This window comes from Puma concolor, chromosome B1 (assembly GCF_028749965.1).
Source record: "Puma concolor isolate L17-30 chromosome B1, mPumCon1.1.hap2, whole genome shotgun sequence".
NCBI classification, from domain to species: Eukaryota; Metazoa; Chordata; class Mammalia; order Carnivora; family Felidae; genus Puma; species Puma concolor.
The window spans coordinates 174,151,177-174,169,836 of NC_141670.1; the positions used below are offsets into that span (position 1 = coordinate 174,151,177).

The window sequence follows — 18,660 nt, forward strand, 5'->3', positions numbered from 1 at the left end:
GGCAGACTCTTAATTTCAGCTCAAGTCATGATCTCATGGTTTGTGAGATCTAGCCGCACATTGGGTTCTGTGCTGAAGTACACAGAGCCTGCTTCTGATTCTCTCTTCCTCTCTCTCTGCCCCTCTCCAGTTCATGTTCACTCTCTCTCAAAATAAATAAATAAACTTGAAAAAAAATGTTTTAAATAATGAACTTCTTGGTCATAGTAAATCATTTTACTTATGTGACATCATTGTGGTTTATTTGTGCGCCGTTCCCAGGATATTTAACAGAAGCATGAAAGGATTCTTAAGTTCTGTGTAGATAAAACTTTCAGGAGTCCATCAGTGTCCACATTAGGTGGACAATTCACTGAATGATATTTTGACAGTATATATACCTATGTGATTTGGATAGTCTTATGGTTCTAAGAAACACAATAGTAGTTTGTTTTTTTTTTTAATTTTTTTTTAATGTTTTATTTATTTTTGAGACAGAGCGAGACAGATCATGAATGGGGGAGGGTCAGAGAGAGAGGGAGACACAGAATCTGAAGCAGGTTCCAGGCTCTGAGCTGTCAGCACAGAGCCCGACGCGGGGCTCGAACTCACGGACCGTGAGATCATGACCTAAGCCGAAGTCAGATGCTTAACCGACTGAGCCACCCAGGCGCCCCAAGAAACACGATAGTTTTAATTCAAGTGGCAGATTTTTTTCAACGAGGGTAACTTTCTTGAGATCCAGGGTGGAGTGATTTTAGTGAATATTAAGTGCCTAAAATATGCTCTGTACCATTTTGGATGTTTTGGGATCCCAAAAGAAGTCGATTTTATAATAGAGTAGAGAAAGTAGTTCAGTTAATAAACTGGAGCCTTGTTTGCCCTGGACTGTATGAAAAAAAAAAATAGGGGCGCCTGGGTGGCGCAGTCGGTTAAGCGTCCGACTTCAGCCAGGTCACGATCTCGCCGTCCGTGAGTTCGAGCCCCGCGTCGGGCTCTGGGCTGATGGCTCAGAGCCTGGAGCCTGTTTCCGATTCTGTGTCTCCCTCTCTCTCTGCCCCTCCCCCGTTCATGCTCTGTCTCTCTCTATCCCAAAAATAAATAAACGTTGAAAAAAAAAAATTTAAAAAAAAAAAAAGTGTGTTTTATTTAAAATATGATTTAAGTAATTGAGTTCTGATATTTGCTAGTTCTTAATGTGCCATTGAGTTAAAGCTAGACTTAATGATGTAGTTCATTTAATATGCTTTATTTGAACAACTGATATATATATGCTAGCCCAAATGTAATTGTTATTGTAAGGCACAATGCCTGATAAGTCTTATTTGGACGGTAAAAATAGACATATTCACTTTGATTTTTTTTTTTTTTGATAGGACTTCTGTAATGACAAGAGTTATATTTCAGAAGAGACCAGAGTGCTTCTGTTAACAGGAAAGGTATTATGTAGTAGATAATTTGGAAATCTTTATTGCATGGGTATATTACTTCTGCTATTCTTAGAAATAACCTTTAAATATCCCATGGATTTTTATGTTCCTGATTCTTAGGGATCATATTGTGAATTATAGCATCTAAGGCATTTGTACTCTCAGGCTTTCTTCTGCCATAAATGACCCTTTTGAATTACGGCCATGTGTTCTCATCAGTACTAGTAGGCTTCAAGTTACTTAGAATCTACAAAGCAGATTTTCTTGAAAAGTGTCATAATAAATTTAGATATGTAAGATTGAAAGAAATAATTTTAAAGTATTAATGAGTTAGACAATTAATATTCTATAAAAGTAGCATGACACCTAACATAAAAGAGCAAGAGAAATTTAACTTTTGAGAAAAAGTGCCTAAACTACTACTATATACATTTAATTGTTTATTCGTAAGATATTTTATTATGTCTTATTTATTATGTACTTCGCATTGTTTCAGGGGCACTTTTCATTTTGATTGAGCAATAAGGAATAATTAATTGCCTGGTTATTTTTAAGTAGAAGTAATGCTTGTGACTTGTATTCAGACAAACCCAATTTTGCAAAATTATCATTTCTAATAAATTTAGGATTTAACTTTCCAAAGTAACAACAATTCCGTGGCTTAAGCTAAACAGTTTCTTTTACATGTGTCTAAATTTATATGAATTCCTTATAGTAAGGTATAAAATAACATGCATATGTGTAACTTTTAGCCAAAACCTGCTGGAGTACTAGGTGCAGTAAACAAGCCTTTATCAGCAACAGGAAGAAAACCATATGTTAGAAGCACCGGAGCTGAGACTGGAAGCAACATTAATGTAAATTCAGAGCTGAACCCTTCAACCGGAAGCCGATCAAGGCAAGTTTTTTTCTCCAGTTGTTTGTGTTAGTATCACTCACTAATTGGTTCATCTTTTAAAAGTTTTGTTTTTTTTTTTAACGTTTATATATTTTTTGAGAGACAGAGCACGAGTGGGGGAGGGGCAGAGAAAGAGGAAGACACAGAATCCGAAGCAGGCTCCAGGCTCTGATACTTGGTTGATCTTTTAATTTTTACCTAAAGCACTATATCACAAAAATGGACTTTAAGAAACATTTGGGTATAAAATAATGGCACTGATGGGGCGCCTGGGAGGCGCAGTCGGTTAAGCATCCGACTTCAGCCAGGTCACGATCTCGCAGTCCGTGAGTTTGAGCCCCGCATCAGGCTCTGTGCTGATGGCTCAGAGCCTGGAGCCTGTTTCCGATTCTGTGTCTCCCTCTCTCTCTGCCCCTCCCCCGTTCATGCTCTGTCTCTCTGTCCCAAAAATAAATAAACGTTGAAAAAAATAAATAAAATAATGGCACTGAGTTTCAGTATAATTAATGATGGAAATTCAGTGTATTATTACCTTGTGAAACCATATAACATTCTAAGTGTAAAAAAGTTAAATGGAACAAATGTAAGAATGTCTAATAATATATTATTACTAATGTATATGGAAATGTTTATATAAGAAAACACAGGAAAACTATGAATAACATATTATTCATATTAACTATGAATAAATATTTAACAGGAAAACTGTTAAATAAATTGAATTTTTATGCTTTTTAATTTTTAATTCAAATTAATATAGCATGGGTTAAGATAACATTGTTATGACATTTCTAAGGACTAAGAATATTCCATGCTTATTTTAACATGTCACATTTTTACCATGTTAGCTACTACATAAGAATTTCCACCAGACTCTACTCTTAAAAACACTAGAAATTGAAGCTTTTAAAGATTTGATTCTTACTCCTGAAATTTTAAGTATAAACTCAGTTGGTATTGTTTTAAACACATTTTTAGCAGTAGAACCCCAAAATATAAAGTAAATTAACATGGAACATCTGTGGTTTACAGAAATGGTGGGTCTCCAGATACCTCCCCTCTGGCCTGTTCTTCCAGCCTCCTTCCCTTGCAGAGCATTAAGAACACAGACCAGAGGGGCACCTGACTGACCCTTGATTTCGGGTTTGTAAGTTTCAGCTCCACAGTGGGTGTAGAGATTACTTAAAAATAAAACCTTAAAAAGAAAAAAAAAAAAAAAAAAGGCTGGAAACAACTATACTATACACTCATCTATCACTGCATTTTTGTTTTGTTTTAGGGTTTCCCACACACGAGAGAAAGTCTTAGAATAGTTTTGTTATTTCATTTCTTGATAACTAATCTTTCTTTCGGGTGGTTTTAGGCAGCCATTTGTGTCTTTCATTAGTAAGGTTAAATGGCACCAATAACACCGTATAATAGACCAATAGTCTGTAACCACAGAAGATTTGAATTTTGCTAATGTTGCTTCACTTGACTGAGCTTCTGTTTCCTTATTGCTGTAGTGGGAGGGTAAACCTTCTGTCCAAGTGGTGAAATAAAGAAGCTTTGGTTTATTTTTCTTCAACAGGGAACAGAGTTCAGAGGCAGTAGAAACTGGAGTTAGTGAAAATGAAGAGAACCCTGTGAGAATTATTTCTGTCACTCCTGTAAAGAATATTGATCCGGTAAAGAATAAGGTAAATTTTAAAATTTAACAAGTGGATTTCTCCCAGAGATTCTTATTACAGTTTCATGGTAGAGGTTAAGAAACCCACACTGGACAAGTTAATATATACTACATATTCTACATTTTATATACCACCTCTTGGCTATATTTATTGTGCTTCACTCTCCGGAAAATGAGTCTTCCTATATCCGCTCATTTCAAGAGTTTATGTGGTCACCCATAACAGTATCCTTCTCCCATACTTCTGCTCTCAAAACTTGAAAGACTAGGAATTGAGAGTTTTTGAGATCTTACTTTCAAGAGTTTGTTGGCTCCTGTGATGAGTGTGTACATTATTAACAGCTGCATTCTTCATTGTTGACCTTATAATTAGGGCACCTAATTTTCTTTTTTTTTTTTTTTTCTTAATGTTTTTATTTATTTTGGAGACAGAGAAAAACAGAGCATGAGCAGGGAAGGGGCAGAGAGAGAGGGAGACACAGAATTGGAAGCAGGCTCCAGGCTCTGAGCCATCAGCACAGAGTCCAACGCGGGGCTCGAACTCACAGACTGTGAGATCATGCCCTGGGCTGAAGTCGGACGCTCAACCGACTGAGCCACCCAGGCGCCCCAGGGCACCTAATTTTCTTAACAGTTGTAGCAGGAGAGAAACATTGGTAGGAAAATCAGACCTGGCTCTGCCACTCACTAGCTGTGTGTTTACTTAGGCAGATTGCTTGACTTCTCTGGGCTTCCATTTAAACTGTAGAATGAAATTGATAACTTACCTCAGTAGGAATGGCATGGAAATACTATTGTTTCTTTTCCCACAGAATCATATTCTTGACACATTTACTTTTTATTGCCCACCATACACACATCACACACACATCACACACACACACACACACACACATAGAGTATTCTTCAAATGTTTTAGGAATCCCTCTCAGGTACATAAAATACAGGGCTATACAGTTATTCCACAATAACTGAACTATCCCACTCAAGCTGAATAGATGAGGATGCATTTTTAGATCAGTCACTATTCAACCTCTTCCTATTTATTATCAGAACTTCAGTTTTTCAGTAGATTCAGATAACAGGGAGCCTCTCACTGTCAGAACTCTTGGAATTCAGAAGCCAACAGACTTAAGTATTGTGGGGTTCTTGTTAGAATTAAACAGTCTTGAGACTTACATGCAAAAGTGCATTATTGCCACAGACATCCATTTAAACATACTTACCATGTGTATTAAGAGGTGGTATAGGAATAAATATTTATTTTTGTTTATTTATTTATTTTTGAGAGGAGAGAGGGCACAAGTGGGGAAGGGGCAGAGAGAGAGAGGGAGACAGAATCTGAAGCAGGCTCTGAGATGCCAGCGCAGAACCCGACACAGAGCTCGAACTCACGAACTGTGAGATCATGACCTGAGCTGAAGTTGAACACTTAAGCAATGAATCACCCAGGCGCCCCAACATCAAATTCTGTGTAAGATACAAATTGATGTTATATGTCGATTATACTTTATAATGGAAAAAGATAGGGTTGCCTGGGTGGCTCAGTTGGTTAAATGTCCAACTTCCGCTCAGGTCATGATCTCATGGTTCACGGGTTCAAGCTTGCGTCAAGCTCTCTCTTGTCACCACAGAGCCCGCTTCAGATCCTCTGCCCCTCTCCCACTTGCATGAGCATGTGTGCTCTCAAAAATAAATGAACATTTAGGGGCGCCTGGGTGGCCTATCAGTTAAGCATCCAACTCTTGATTTCAGCTCAGTTCATGATCTCACAGTTCATGAGTTCAAGCCCCACATCAGGCTCCACACTGGCAGTGCAGAGCCTGCTTGGGATTGTCTCTCTCCCTTTCTCTGCCCCTTCTCTCTCTCTCTGTCTCTGTCTCTGTCTCTCTCTTTCTATCTCTCAAAATAAATCTTAAAAAAAAATTTTAATAAACATTTTTTAAAAATAGAAACAGTAAACAACATTTAAATTCTAATTTTTGAGAAGCCAAAATGTTACTTTCTAATTAATCTATGAGGCTATATTGTTCCAAACCCTTATTTTAACTTTTTCACGCTTCCAAAGAATGTTTTAACAAACTTGCTGTCACCTTGAACACACAGGGCTTGTATTTTGACAAAACTTAATCACCTACCAGTCAGATCTCCCATAAGTTGATGTTATTTCTTTCCAGGGGTCTGAGTCAAAAGTCTTGTAGTCTCAAAAAACTATCTTGTTGGTATACTAAAAGAAGATAAAGATCTAAGAGAGTGTTTCTTGCTAACCCAATTTTTCAAAGAAATTAATGCATAAACCAATTTATTATGTATATAAAAATTATCCAGCAAACTATGCATGTCAACAAATCAGGACATTTTCTCCTGTTATTTACTCTGAGAGGCAAATCAAATTATAATATGAAAGATGAGTAAGGGAGGTAGTTAAAAGAAGCAAGACTTGGGGCGCCTGGGTGGCGCAGTCGGTTAAGCGTCCGACTTCAGCCAGGTCACGATCTCCCGGTTCGTGAGTTCGAGCCCCGCGTCCGGCTCTGGGCTGATGGCTCAGAGCCTGGAGCCTGTTTCCGATTCTGTGTCTCCCTCTCTCTCTGCCCCTCCCCCGTTCATGCTCTGTCTCTCTCTGTCCCAAAAATAAATAAACGTTGGAAAAAAAAAAAATTTAAAAAAAAAAAAAAAAAAAAAAAAAAAAAAAAGCAAGACTCATCCCATGGATTCAGGCAGTCGATGCTGCCGGTATTCCTCTTTAGGAGTCTTCATTTTCTGTATACCTATGGCTGACCAATGGATTTCCTCTTTCATTTGCCTTTTATATGAGTTCTTTAGACATATGCACATAATGTTCATAAATATATAAATACAGTGATGTAGAGAGTCATGTAGTTATGAAAGAGGGTACAGGATGGCAGAGAGAGGGGGAGATAGAGAATCCCAAGCAGGCTGTGCACCAGCAGCACAGAGCCCAGCGTGGCATTCAGACTCACAGACCGTGATATCATGACCTGAGCCAAAATCAAGAACCAGTCTCTTAACCAAATGAGCCACCAGGTGCCCCAAGTCGCGTACATGATTTTTAATGCAGTATTTGTTTCCTTTTAAAAAGCCTAATCTGGGGCGCCTGGGTGGCGCAGTCGGTTAAGCGTCCGACTTCAGCCAGGTCACGATCTCGCGGTCCGTGAGTTCGAGCCTCGCGTCGGGCTCTGGGCTGATGGCTCGGAGCCTGGAGCCTGTTTCCGATTCTGTGTCTCCCTCTCTCTCTGCCCCTCCCCCGTTCATGCTCTGTCTCTCTCTGTCCCAAAAATAAATAAAAAACGTTGAAAAAAAAAAATTAAAAAAAAAAATAAAAAGCCTAATCTTTGTTAATTTTTTTCTGGTCTTATCATTTTCATGTGTGTGTATACACATTAAATCTTTCCCCTTTTTTTGCCACTACAATGTTGCCTTAAATAGTAAATGTGCATTAAATATATACTGATAGTTTTATTTCTATGGGCTTAATTCCTAGCAGTGGGATTGCTGAGTCAAAGAGTAAAGTGTATTATAGATTAGATATTTCCATATTGCTTCCTTGAAAAAGTGGAACACTTGACATTGCTACCCAGCAGGGTGTTGACCCAACTCAACTTCTCATGCTGTAGTAGTTTTAACCTTGTTAGTATTTTTGCTCTCTTCCAGTCCAGTCACCATATAGCAGCCAATTTGATCTTTTTAAAATGTAATTTGAATTATGTTTGTCCTGTCTTGAAAGTCCTTCAGTGACTTTCATTAGCACTTAGAATGAAATCAAATTTCTTAACCTGTCCTGTAAGGCATTCATGATCTGGTCCATGCTTGCTTCTCCTACCTTGTCCCATACCACTCTCCCATCACTCCTTATGGCCTAAGTTCCTTATATCTTCCAAGCTCTTTCCCTCTTTTCTCTGTGTACAATCCTTCACTTTTCACTTGATGAATGTCCTGCTTTGATACTGTTTTAAAAATATTCCTGGGGTGGGATGCTTGGGTGGCCCAGTTGGTTAAGTGTCTGACTTTGTCTCAGGTTGTGATCTCATGGTTTGTGAGTTTGAGCCCTGCATCAGGCCCTCTGCTCTCAGCACAGATCTTGCTTCAAATCCTCTGCCCCTTTCTCTCTGCCTCTCCCTCACTCCCACTCTCTCTCTTTCAAAAATAAAAAATAAAATACATTTTAAAATGGGATTTTATTACTTTAACATTTTAGAGGATTTAATATATATATTTGGTAAACAAAAAAAATTTTTTTTCAGAAAAAAGTAGGTTAAGGATTACAGCAAAAATGACAAAAATTAGAATGTGTAAGTGGAGTGAGAAATTGAAGAACTTCATGGCACAGAACTACAGAAATTTGATGCATCATAAAGAAAATAGCATATTCGGGGCACCTGGGTGGCTCAGTCGGTTGAGCGTCTGGCTTCGGCTCAGGTCCTGATCTCCGTCTGTGAGTTCGAGCCCCGCGTCGGGCTCTGTGCTGATAGCTGAGAGCCCGGAGCCTGCTTCAGATTCTGTGTCCCCCTCTCTCTCTGCCCCTCCCCCACTCTGTCTCTGTCTCTGTCTCAGAAATAAACATTAAAAAAAATTTAAAAAAAAAATAACATTCAATTATGAAAACATGCTCTCCTTTTTAAAAAGTGATAAATTTAGAATATACCATTGATTGGGGTACCTGGGTGGCTCAGTCAGTTAAGTGGCTGACTAGGGCTCAGGTCATGACTAGCAGTTTTTGAGTTCAGGCTCTGCCTTGGGCTCTCTACTCTCCATGCAGAGCCCACTTTGAATCCTCTGTCTTCCTCTTTCTGTGCCCCTTCCTCCACTCATATTCTCTCTGTCTCTCTGTCTCTCTCTCTCCCTCCCTTCCCCTCTCCCCCTTTCCCCCCCTCTCTCCCCCTCTCAAAAATAACATTAAAAGGGGGAGGGGCGCCTGAGTGGCTCAGTCAGCTCAAGTCTCAGGGTTCATGGGTTGGAGCCCCACATCCGGCTCCATGCTGAGAGCATGGAGCCAGCTTAGGATTCTTTTTCTCCCCCTCTCCCCCACTCAAATAAATAAACAAACTTAAAAAAAAAAAAAAAAACATACCAAGTTAAAAAGACCTTTTTGGGGCACCTGGGTGGCTTAGTTAAGTATCCGACTTCAGCTCAGGTCATGATCTCCTGGTCCGTGAGTTCGGACCCTGCATTGGGCTATATGCTGACAGCTCAGAGCCTGGACCCTGCTTCAGGTTCTGTGTCTCACACTCTCTCTACCCCTACCCGACTCATGTTTCCAAGTGCACGCGCGTGCGCTCTCTCTCTCTCTCCCTCTCTCTCTCTCTCTCTCCCTCTCTCTCTCTCTCCCTCTCTCTCTCTCTCTCCCTCTCTCTCTCTCTCTCTCCCTCTCTCTCTCTCCCTCTCTCTCTCTCTCCCTCTCTCTCTCTCTCCCTCTCTCTCTCTCTCTCATAAATGTTAAAAAGGAAAAAATTTTTTAAGAAGACCTTTTCCTTTAGAATGAGGATGATAGCAAAACCAAGTAGATTTTCTCCGCTTTATATATACCATCTGTGTATATTATTTAATAAGCATTTATTGTGTACAGTATATGTGCCAAGTACCATGGTGGGCACTGCTCTCAGGCCCTGCCCTCAAGGAGTTTACATTCCTCAAGGGATATAAGCAATGGATTAGAAGCCTTGGAATTAAGAGTGGCTCAGTTGATGAAGTGTCCAACTCTTGATCTCAGCTCAGGTCTTGATCTCAGGGTGGTGAGTTTGGGCCCCACATTGGGCTTCACACTGGGTATGGAACTTACTTAAAAAAAAAAAAAAATGCCATGGAATTCCAGCTCCTTTTGAATATTTTCAAAATACTTCTTTCTAGTATAGATCATTGATATTTAAGGAACTTGTGTTTATAGAATTGTTTTGTGCTTTTTTAGGAAATTAATTCTGATCAGACTACCCAGGGCAACATCAGCAGTGACCGAGGAAAGAAAAGAACAGTAACCGCAGCTGGTGCAGAGAATATTCAACAAAAAACAGATGAGAAAGTAGATGAATCAGGACCACCTGCCCCTTCAAAACCCAGGAGAGGACGTCGACCGAAGTCTGAATCTCAGGGCAATGCAACCAAAAATGATGATATAAATAAACCTCTTGGCAAAGGAAGAAAGAGAGCTGCAGTCAGTCAGGAAAGCCCTGGGGGTCTGGAAGCAGGTAATGCCAAAGCACCCAAACTGCAAGACATAGCCAAAAAGGCAACACCAGCAGAGAGACAAATTGACTTACAAAGGTAATGTACACCATTCTTTCTGAACTTTGAGTTTAGACATTTTATTTTATTCTTAGTATGTGCCAATCACCCCCAAACACCTAGGCACTTGGGAATGAAAACTGCCCTTGGTTTTCCTGAGTAGGTTATAATGGCATTTGCTTTTACCTCATAACCTCCAGGATACCAATTTGAAGAGAGATCTCCTTTTTCCCTTTGGTTAATTTTTTAAAATTATTTTTGGGGCGCCTGGGTGGCTCGGTCGGTTGGGCGGCCAACTTCGGCTCAGGTCATGATCTCGCGGTCCGTGAGTTTGAGCCCCGCGTCGGGCTCTATGCTGACAGCTCAGAGCCTGGAGCCTGTTTCAGATTCTGTGTCTCCCTCTCTCTCTGCCCCTCTCCTGCTGGCGCTCTATCTATGTCTCAAAAATAAACGTTAAAAAAAAAATTATTTTTATCTTTTTTTTTTTTTTTAAATGTTTATTTTATTTTTGAGAGAGAGAGAGCATGTGCGTAGGGGGGAGGGAGAGGGGGTGGGAGACAGAAGATCCAAAGCAGGCTGCACACTGACAGCAGAGAGGTCGATGTGGCGCTTGAACCTACGAACCGTGAGATGACCTGAGCCGAAGTTGATGCTTTGTTTTTTTTTTATAAGTTTATTTATTTTGAGAGAGAAACTGTGAGTGGGGGAGGGGTGGAGAGAGAGACAGAGACTCTCAAGCAGGCTCTCTGCTGCTAGCACAGAGCCCGAGGCTGGGCTTGAACCCACAAAACCATGAGATCGTGGCCTGGACCGAAATCAAGAGTCAGACACACCAGCGCTTTTTTTTTTTAATGTTTATTTATTTTGAGAGAGAGAGTGTGTGGGCAGGGGTGGGAGGACTGGCAGAGAGAGAGGGAAAGAGGGAGAATCCCAAGTAGGCTCCATACCCAGCCAGATGCAGGGCTCAGTCTTATCACCAAGAGATCATGACCTGAGCCAAAATCAAGAATTGGATGCTTAACGGACTAAGCCAACCAGGTACACCTCCTTTGATTAATTTTTAATTAGGATATCATGTTTTATCTTGTTAGCAAGGACAATATTAAGTTTTGCTTGGTATCCTTCACATAACTACATGGGCTTTACTTAATATAAAGGGCTGCCTTTTGGGTAAAAAAGTCTCAGAATGGAGACGACAGAAGTCATGACACACAAACAGGTATTTCCTGCTCTTTAATTCCTCTTGTTACAATTAATTTTAATAGAAGTCAACAACTTACCTTTTTCTTCACTTTCCACTGAAACAACCTCACTCTCACTGAAACAGCTGTTCATCTTTGCTCATTCTTGGGCTGGGACTTCAGCTTTTCTCCCCTGTAATGGTGGTGTTTCAGCTGGAGTTCCAAAAGTTGGCTCCTTTCATATTTGGTGTCCTGTTAGAACTTAGCCCTACCCCCCTTCTTTTTTCCTTGTATACTGGTACCTAACTCAACTCCCCTTGAATTAGACTGTAAGCTTCTTAATTCCTTCTAGGAAAGAAACAGTTTTGATCATCTCAGGATACCCTACCATCCTGCATCAGTATTTTCATAAAGTACCATATTGCCTGCAGCATGTGTGTTTACAAGTACATTTTTTAAGTTACCATTCATGAAATTTGAAGTTTGGAGCTGTTAAATTTTCCTATATTTTATCTGCCTCTAGATAGCATCTCATAGTAGCAGATCCAGGCCCAAACCTGATCTAAGTAATGAGTGTTTCTCCTACTCCTTTTTAGTTTTATGGACTAATAAATACAGTAATGAAAGATACTGGGGGCAAATTTAGCATTTTTCTCCTCAGATCTGCGCCTTTGACCTAGAACAGGTTTATAACCTCAGCCTCCTCTTTGTCATCAGTAAGACAGTATAATAATACGTTCTTCAAAGGACTGTCCTAAAAATTAAATAGATTAATAAGCATAAAGTACTTAGCAAAGTGCCTTTCATAGTGAGTAAATGCCCAGTAATTGTTGTAACCATTTTTAATTATTTAATTCTAGTTTCTCTGTCCCTTACTATACTTTTCAATCATATAAAAGTTGAACAGTTTCCCTCAAGATTGCCGAGAGTTGTCTGAAGGGTTTCTGAAATTCTGTTCTAGCTGTTCCATTACACTGTGATGTGATCATCACACACAGGCCACTTGAGCCACCTGACTTACCTGTCATTAACTATCCTTTTGCCTTCTAACCAAAACATCCAGGTACATATTTAGTCCCTGAAAACACTGTCAGTAGCATCCAGACCTTGTCTCTGATTAGGGCATTATAAAACCCATTGCTACACGTTTGCTGCACCATGTGTGCCCCAACATCATTAAACAAACCAACAAAAATGGCTTATTTGCCAGAGACTGGTCTTGATTTAAAAATAGTATTGATGGGGCGCCTGGGTGGCGCAGTCGGTTAAGCGTCCGACTTCAGCCAGGTCACGATCTCGCGGTCCGTGAGTTCGAGCCCCGCATCAGGCTCTGGGCTGATGGCTCAGAGCCTGGAGCCTGTTTCCGATTCTGTGTCTCCCTCTCTCTCTGCTCCTCCCCCGTTCATGCTCTGTCTCTCTCTGTCCCAAAAATAAATAAACGTTGAAAAAAAAAATTAAAAAAAAAAAATAAAAATAGTATTGAGCCTTATTCAAAAACTAAAAATGTCTTGAGTGATTAGTAGGTCACAGGGGGCATGTGTTAGCCAAAACACAGAGTTCTGTGATGATTCTGTATTCTCAGTGAAGTTAGATGGTTAAATTAGATGTTCATGATAACATTGTACTGTTATATTAATTCAGTACAATAGATCAAGTATTTTGCACACATATTTCAGAAGCTTCTGATTGAACTGTTCACACTAACTTAGCAAAATATCGAAGTGCATTCTGAAACATTCTCCCAAGCTTCCTTTTATCTTTTCCTAAACCTAATACACAACTCTGTCCTTATATTCTGGCATTATGACTTAAGCTTGGAATCCTGATGTACTCTTCAGTGAAACCGAACTTACTCCAGAAACTAAAGTGCTCATGATGCCCTCTTGCACAGAATTGAATCCGTTATAGGCCCATCAGTATTGCTCCTGATACTTCTCATTTGTTCTTTTAACAAATACTTAAAAGTGATAAGCATCATGCTGGGTGTTGGCAATACAAATGTATCCAATATGGATAGGTTCTTGCCCTCAAAGAGTTGATTTCCTTAGCTTGTCAACTCCAGAACAGAACAGAAAACTTTCACATTCGGTCTGTTGACTGACACAGTAAAAAGTATAAGAGTTTTTAGTTTACTACTTTTAAACAATGAAATTCCAACACGTGCTACAATGTGGGTGAACCTTGAGGACATTATGCTAAGTAAAATAAGCCAGACCCCAAAGGACAAATACTGTACGATTCCATTTATATGAGGTATCTAGAACCATCACATCCATAGAGACAAAAAGAGTGGTGGTTGCCAGGGAGGAGGAAGAGGGAGTAAGTAGGCATTAGTGTTCAGTGTACAGAGTTTCATTTGGGGAAGATGAAAACATTCTAGAAATGAAAGGCTGTGATCGTACAGCAGTGTGAATATACTTAATGCCATTGAACTGTGTACCTAAAGATGGTAAAAATGGCAAGTGTTAGTCATAAAAATTTTACAATAAAAAAATTGCTATATAGGAATAATGATAGATAACACTAAATAGTACTGATTATGAGCCAGGCTCATTTCTAAGCTCTTTGTTAACCTTTTAAATCTTTAGAACACCTCTATGTGGTAAGTACTATCATCATTCCTAGGTTACAAGGAGAGGAAACCCGGACATAGAGGCTCCATGTAGCTTTTGTGTCTTTGTTTATATAAATAATGGAGCCGGGATTAAACCCAGTGTCACTCCAGAGTTTGTAACTACCATGCTATATTGTACTTCTAAGGTAAAATTAAGTCTTAGTTCTAAGGCATTACGTATACATACAAAACTTGTATAACAGAGTGCTTTAAAATACTTGTATATTGGAGCACCTGGGAGGCTGAGTCATCAGTTAAGTGTCTGACTCTTGATTTCAGCTCCGGTCATGATCCCAGGGTCATGGGATGGAGCCCCACATCAGGGCTCAGGGGCTCAGGGTGGGATTCATTCTCTCTCTCTCTCTCTTTCTCCCCCTCTCCCCACCCCCCCCCAAATAAAAATAATTTTTAAAAAATGTAAAAATCTGTGAGAGCAGGGGCTCCTGGATGGCTCAGTTGGTTAAGCATGCAACTCTTGATCTCAGCTCAAGTCTTGAGTTTGTGGGTTCAAGCCCCTTGTTGGACTCCACACTGGGCATAGAGCCTTACTTAGACTTTTTTTTTATCTGTGAGAGCAGCCAGGAAGATACTGAAGACTCAGAGCTAGTACACGGAAGCTTCCTGAAGGTGCAGCAGGCAGCTTGTAGAGGATTCTTTGGTATCACATTATTAAGTTTGTATATTATAACAAATTAATAATCTCTAAGAATCAATCACTTAAGCGTTACCTTTATAAAACATATATTTAGTGGAATATAAGTAAACAACTCACTTATCTTTCTCTCCCAAGTTTGGAATCATTGAGAAGGAGAAATAGTCTTAATCCTAATATGGCTGATTACAACATGGAAATCACAGGCCAGGTGGCTACTAATGTCTTGCCTCTAAATTGAACAACCACAAACCAACCAGAATGGCTCTTTTTGGAGGCAAAAAACAAATCTAGGAGAGGACAAGCCCAGCACGCTGAGCTCCTCCCACCTCACCGCCCCTCACCTATTAGATGGGTTTTTCCTCTGAAGGAGGAGTTAGGTGAGAGGAGAAGCTCTTGCTTCCAGATATCAGATTGTCTCTCCTTATTAGGGCAATAGGAGTGGTGGGGATTCAACTCCTCTAATCTCTTAACAGAATTAAGCTAAATCTTTCTCCTTGTTTTTTAGTTATACTAAAATGTAAGTTCACCCAGTTCAAAAGTCAGAACTTCGCTGCTTATAAATTCATTTTGCCATAGTGTCCAGTAACTTTTCTTCTGTAATACCATTTTGAAATAATACTAATAACAAATTAGTTATTACACTTTTTTTTAACATTTTAGAGAGAGAGAGAGAGTGAGTGCGAGCACAAGCAGGGGAGGGGCAGAGAGAGGGGAAGAGACAAAGAACCCCAAGCAGGCTCCGCACTGTCAGCACAGAGCCTAGCCCGGGGCTGGAACTCACAAACCACAAGGTGGTGACCTGAACTAAAGTCGGACGCTTAACCCGACTGAGCCACCCAGGTGCCCCATGCAGTTATTTCAAATTAATAGCTCTTATTGTTTTATTATTGTAAACAAATCCACCACTGAGTAGCAGCACCTAATGACTAAAAATGAAAATTTTTTCATTGGTATTTTGTGTTTATATAGTTTATAGAAAGATTTCTTAAAACAAGCTTCAAGTGAAACATGGAAAAAAAATTGAGATTTTTAGATAATAACTATAGAAATGAAATAATTCTGGTTTGGCTTATTTTTCTGTTTACATCTTTTCTAACTTTGCTTTCTTCTACTCCCATCCCCAAGGTAAAAAGAAAACTCACTTGCAAAGGGAGAAAATGAAGGCCAAACAGAAGCAGACTCCAGCTTCTGCAAAAACTTGGATTCAAAATGTCCCTGAACAGAAAATGAAGTTAACTTCAGAACACACTTTCTGCCTTGAAAACTGAAACTATTACTTCCTTTTCACATGACCACAAGTCCTTTGATGGAAATGTACAGCAGAAACTCTTGAGAGAGAGGCTAAAAGCAACTCTATCCTACCCTCCCCTCAGACTTTTCTTAGGAGAAGTCAATAATTAAGCAAATTGCTTAACACTTGGTTCCAGTTCCTGCATATCTGGAGTTTAAAGGCATAATACACCATTAATTTCCATGCTGCGGTTTTTATTTTAAAGAAAGTAACAGGATGTCCTTACACTGACACTGAAAATTCATCAATTTTAGAGCCAGGAATTCCCGTGTTACACAAGAAAAAAAATAGAAGTCTACTGAATTAATTTTTTAGAAGAAAAGAAATCAGATTAAATATTTCTTTGTTTTTCCTTTTGGAAACTTTTATGTATAATTCTTTCTGCCTGCCTACTTTTCTGCAAAAATGAGATGTACAGATTTCAGTTCCCTGCTATGAAAAGTGATGTGGTGGCAATTTTATAAATGTTGCTTTCTGATTTTTATCAGAGTGAGAAAATAATTAAAATTATTATTGATTTCATATCACTTCATATTTTGATTTCCCCTCCATTTTAGTTTAATATAATTTGCAATAAATGTACATATTGTTGTTTGTTTCATAAAGCATATCACTTTAAAATGGTTTTTACTCCTGTGATTATGTTGGAATATTTGGAATTTTAAAGGAGTAAAGACTGCCCAGCATTTGGTTTTATAATGTTTGTCACCAGATTTTTATTATTGATGTAAAGAAAAAGTCAATTTTTTAAAATAGTTGGACTTTGGCAGCTTTGTAAGGAAAGTTGGAAGTGTTCAGGATTGCTATCAATTTTCAGCATTGTGCTGTTGGGAAATAAGTATTTTGCTTTTGTCTGCCGGTCTGGGCTCAGTTTTTGTTTATTTTAGAAGACGACTGTTGCATCAATATATTGTTTCTTGGCATATTGTTCAGCATAGGTAGTGTGTGCACTCTGTGTACACATCATCATATTTAAGTTTTTGCATAAAATAAATGCTTCTAGATGTCATACGGTAGTCTTTTTTAATCTTTTTATCATATTGTGAGTTTCTTTTTATGTGAAAGGGCTAAAGTCATAAAGAAACAACATGTTACAGTCAACTCTCCATTATCTATATAAAAGTGACTATGCCTCAGGTTTTGAATTTTGCAGTCATAATTTAAATCAAAATAACAAAGGCAAGTATACTACAAGAGCTAACTCAGGAGGAACTTGAAATTTGTCCTTTCTCACACGCAGAGTTGTAGCTGCCCCCCATTCTGTACTTTAGGCTCTTTCCCGGAGCCCTAACTGAATGTGTTCATTTGGTTTCTTTGCACATTCCTAGTGAGGGTTAGAGGACATTAAATGACATTTGCATTAGAACTTGGTCTTGATAGCCTCTGAGGGATGTGCAACAGTGTCAAAAAAAGAATGATTATGTTAAATGTGAGATTTGCTGGTAATAAATGTCACTTATGATCTCCTAGATAATCAAGAGTTGGCTGTATATTGACCCAGTGAAAGATGGGTCATTCTTTCAAATATGCATGTACACACATTTAGGTATCGGATGATGGTTAGGGAACAATGGATACAAGTGATAGAAAACAGTATCTTTTAAAAGGGCAGGAAAAGCCCTCTCTTCCTTATTGCCTCTTCATAACCCTTTAGAAGGAAAGTATAAAATACTGCCTCCAACATGCTAAATATCTATGCATAAGCATCAGAGAAGTCCCTCAAGGAAACAGTGGACATGTATATTTAGTAAGATTTTAAAGTGCTCTTAGCATCAGACAACTTGATTCTTAAGGCCACCAATCATATCACCAATAAAAAGCACACTGGTAGGGACCTTCTTTCTCCTTTTGATTACTCAGCATCACAGCCGACTAGATTATCTAGTGTTACTTCATATTTAACATAATGTAGCAGAACCATCTGCATCTGTTTGTGGCTGCTTAGATTTTTGCAGGAGAGGAGTTAGCTAAAAGGATCTGGTCCACAGGTGTATGTAAATGCCCCCCCCCCCCCCCAATTTCATGTGATGCAAGCAAGTGTCTGGCACTAAGGGTAGGATGATAAGATTCAGATGCTAGGGGAGGGACATATAAGGGACATTTGTCAGTTTTCCTTTGAAAAAGGAAAGAGTTAAATCCCTTAGGAATTTGATATTCACATCTCAGAGAAACACAACACAAAGTGCAGACTTATATTTGAGAATTAATGTTAACCCTTTGTGTCTAGTTTGAAGCTTCTTGTATTTGTCTAAAACTACAAGCCAGAATTTTGTATCTCCTTTGATAAAAAGTGTGTATAATGTAAAGTAGTTTTGCATATTCTTGTGCTGCACATGGGCTGAATTTTTAAAAAAATTTTTTAAAGACTTGAAGCAGAACCTTGTAATTTGTGTAAATGATGAGTGTAAAATCCTACCATAAAATGCTAAAAATATGCATTGTTTCAAATAAAACCAAGAAATGCAGCATTATATAGTAGTGTGGAACCCTGAATATTCATGTACCCCCCGGTATGTCACAAGCTGATAAAATATCTTTGCATATTTTCTGTTTGGATTCTGGAGTCTGCATATCCTTATAAGAAATCGAATGTAATCATAACGAAATCAAATCAAACCTCCTGGCTACATACTCTGATCTGACCTACAGTGACTGAGGGAGAACATAATAGATGATAAATTCTGATAGACATTTGGGAAACTTTAG

At 39.0% G+C, this 18,660-nt stretch overlaps 1 protein-coding gene across 1 annotated transcript in view; it reads left to right on the forward strand.

Moving 5' to 3' along the window:
- PDS5A (PDS5 cohesin associated factor A) overlaps positions 1-10,256 on the forward strand; it is a 134,595-nt gene extending 124,339 nt beyond the window's left edge. Inside the window, exons 29-32 of the mRNA XM_086705211.1 lie at positions 1,356-1,418; positions 2,162-2,307; positions 3,878-3,986; positions 9,900-10,256. Coding sequence (XP_086561337.1) covers positions 1,356-1,418; positions 2,162-2,307; positions 3,878-3,986; positions 9,900-10,256 — 675 coding nt within the window. The remainder of the gene's footprint in view (positions 1-1,355; positions 1,419-2,161; positions 2,308-3,877; positions 3,987-9,899) is intronic.
- The last annotated feature ends 8,404 nt before the right edge of the window (positions 10,257-18,660 follow it).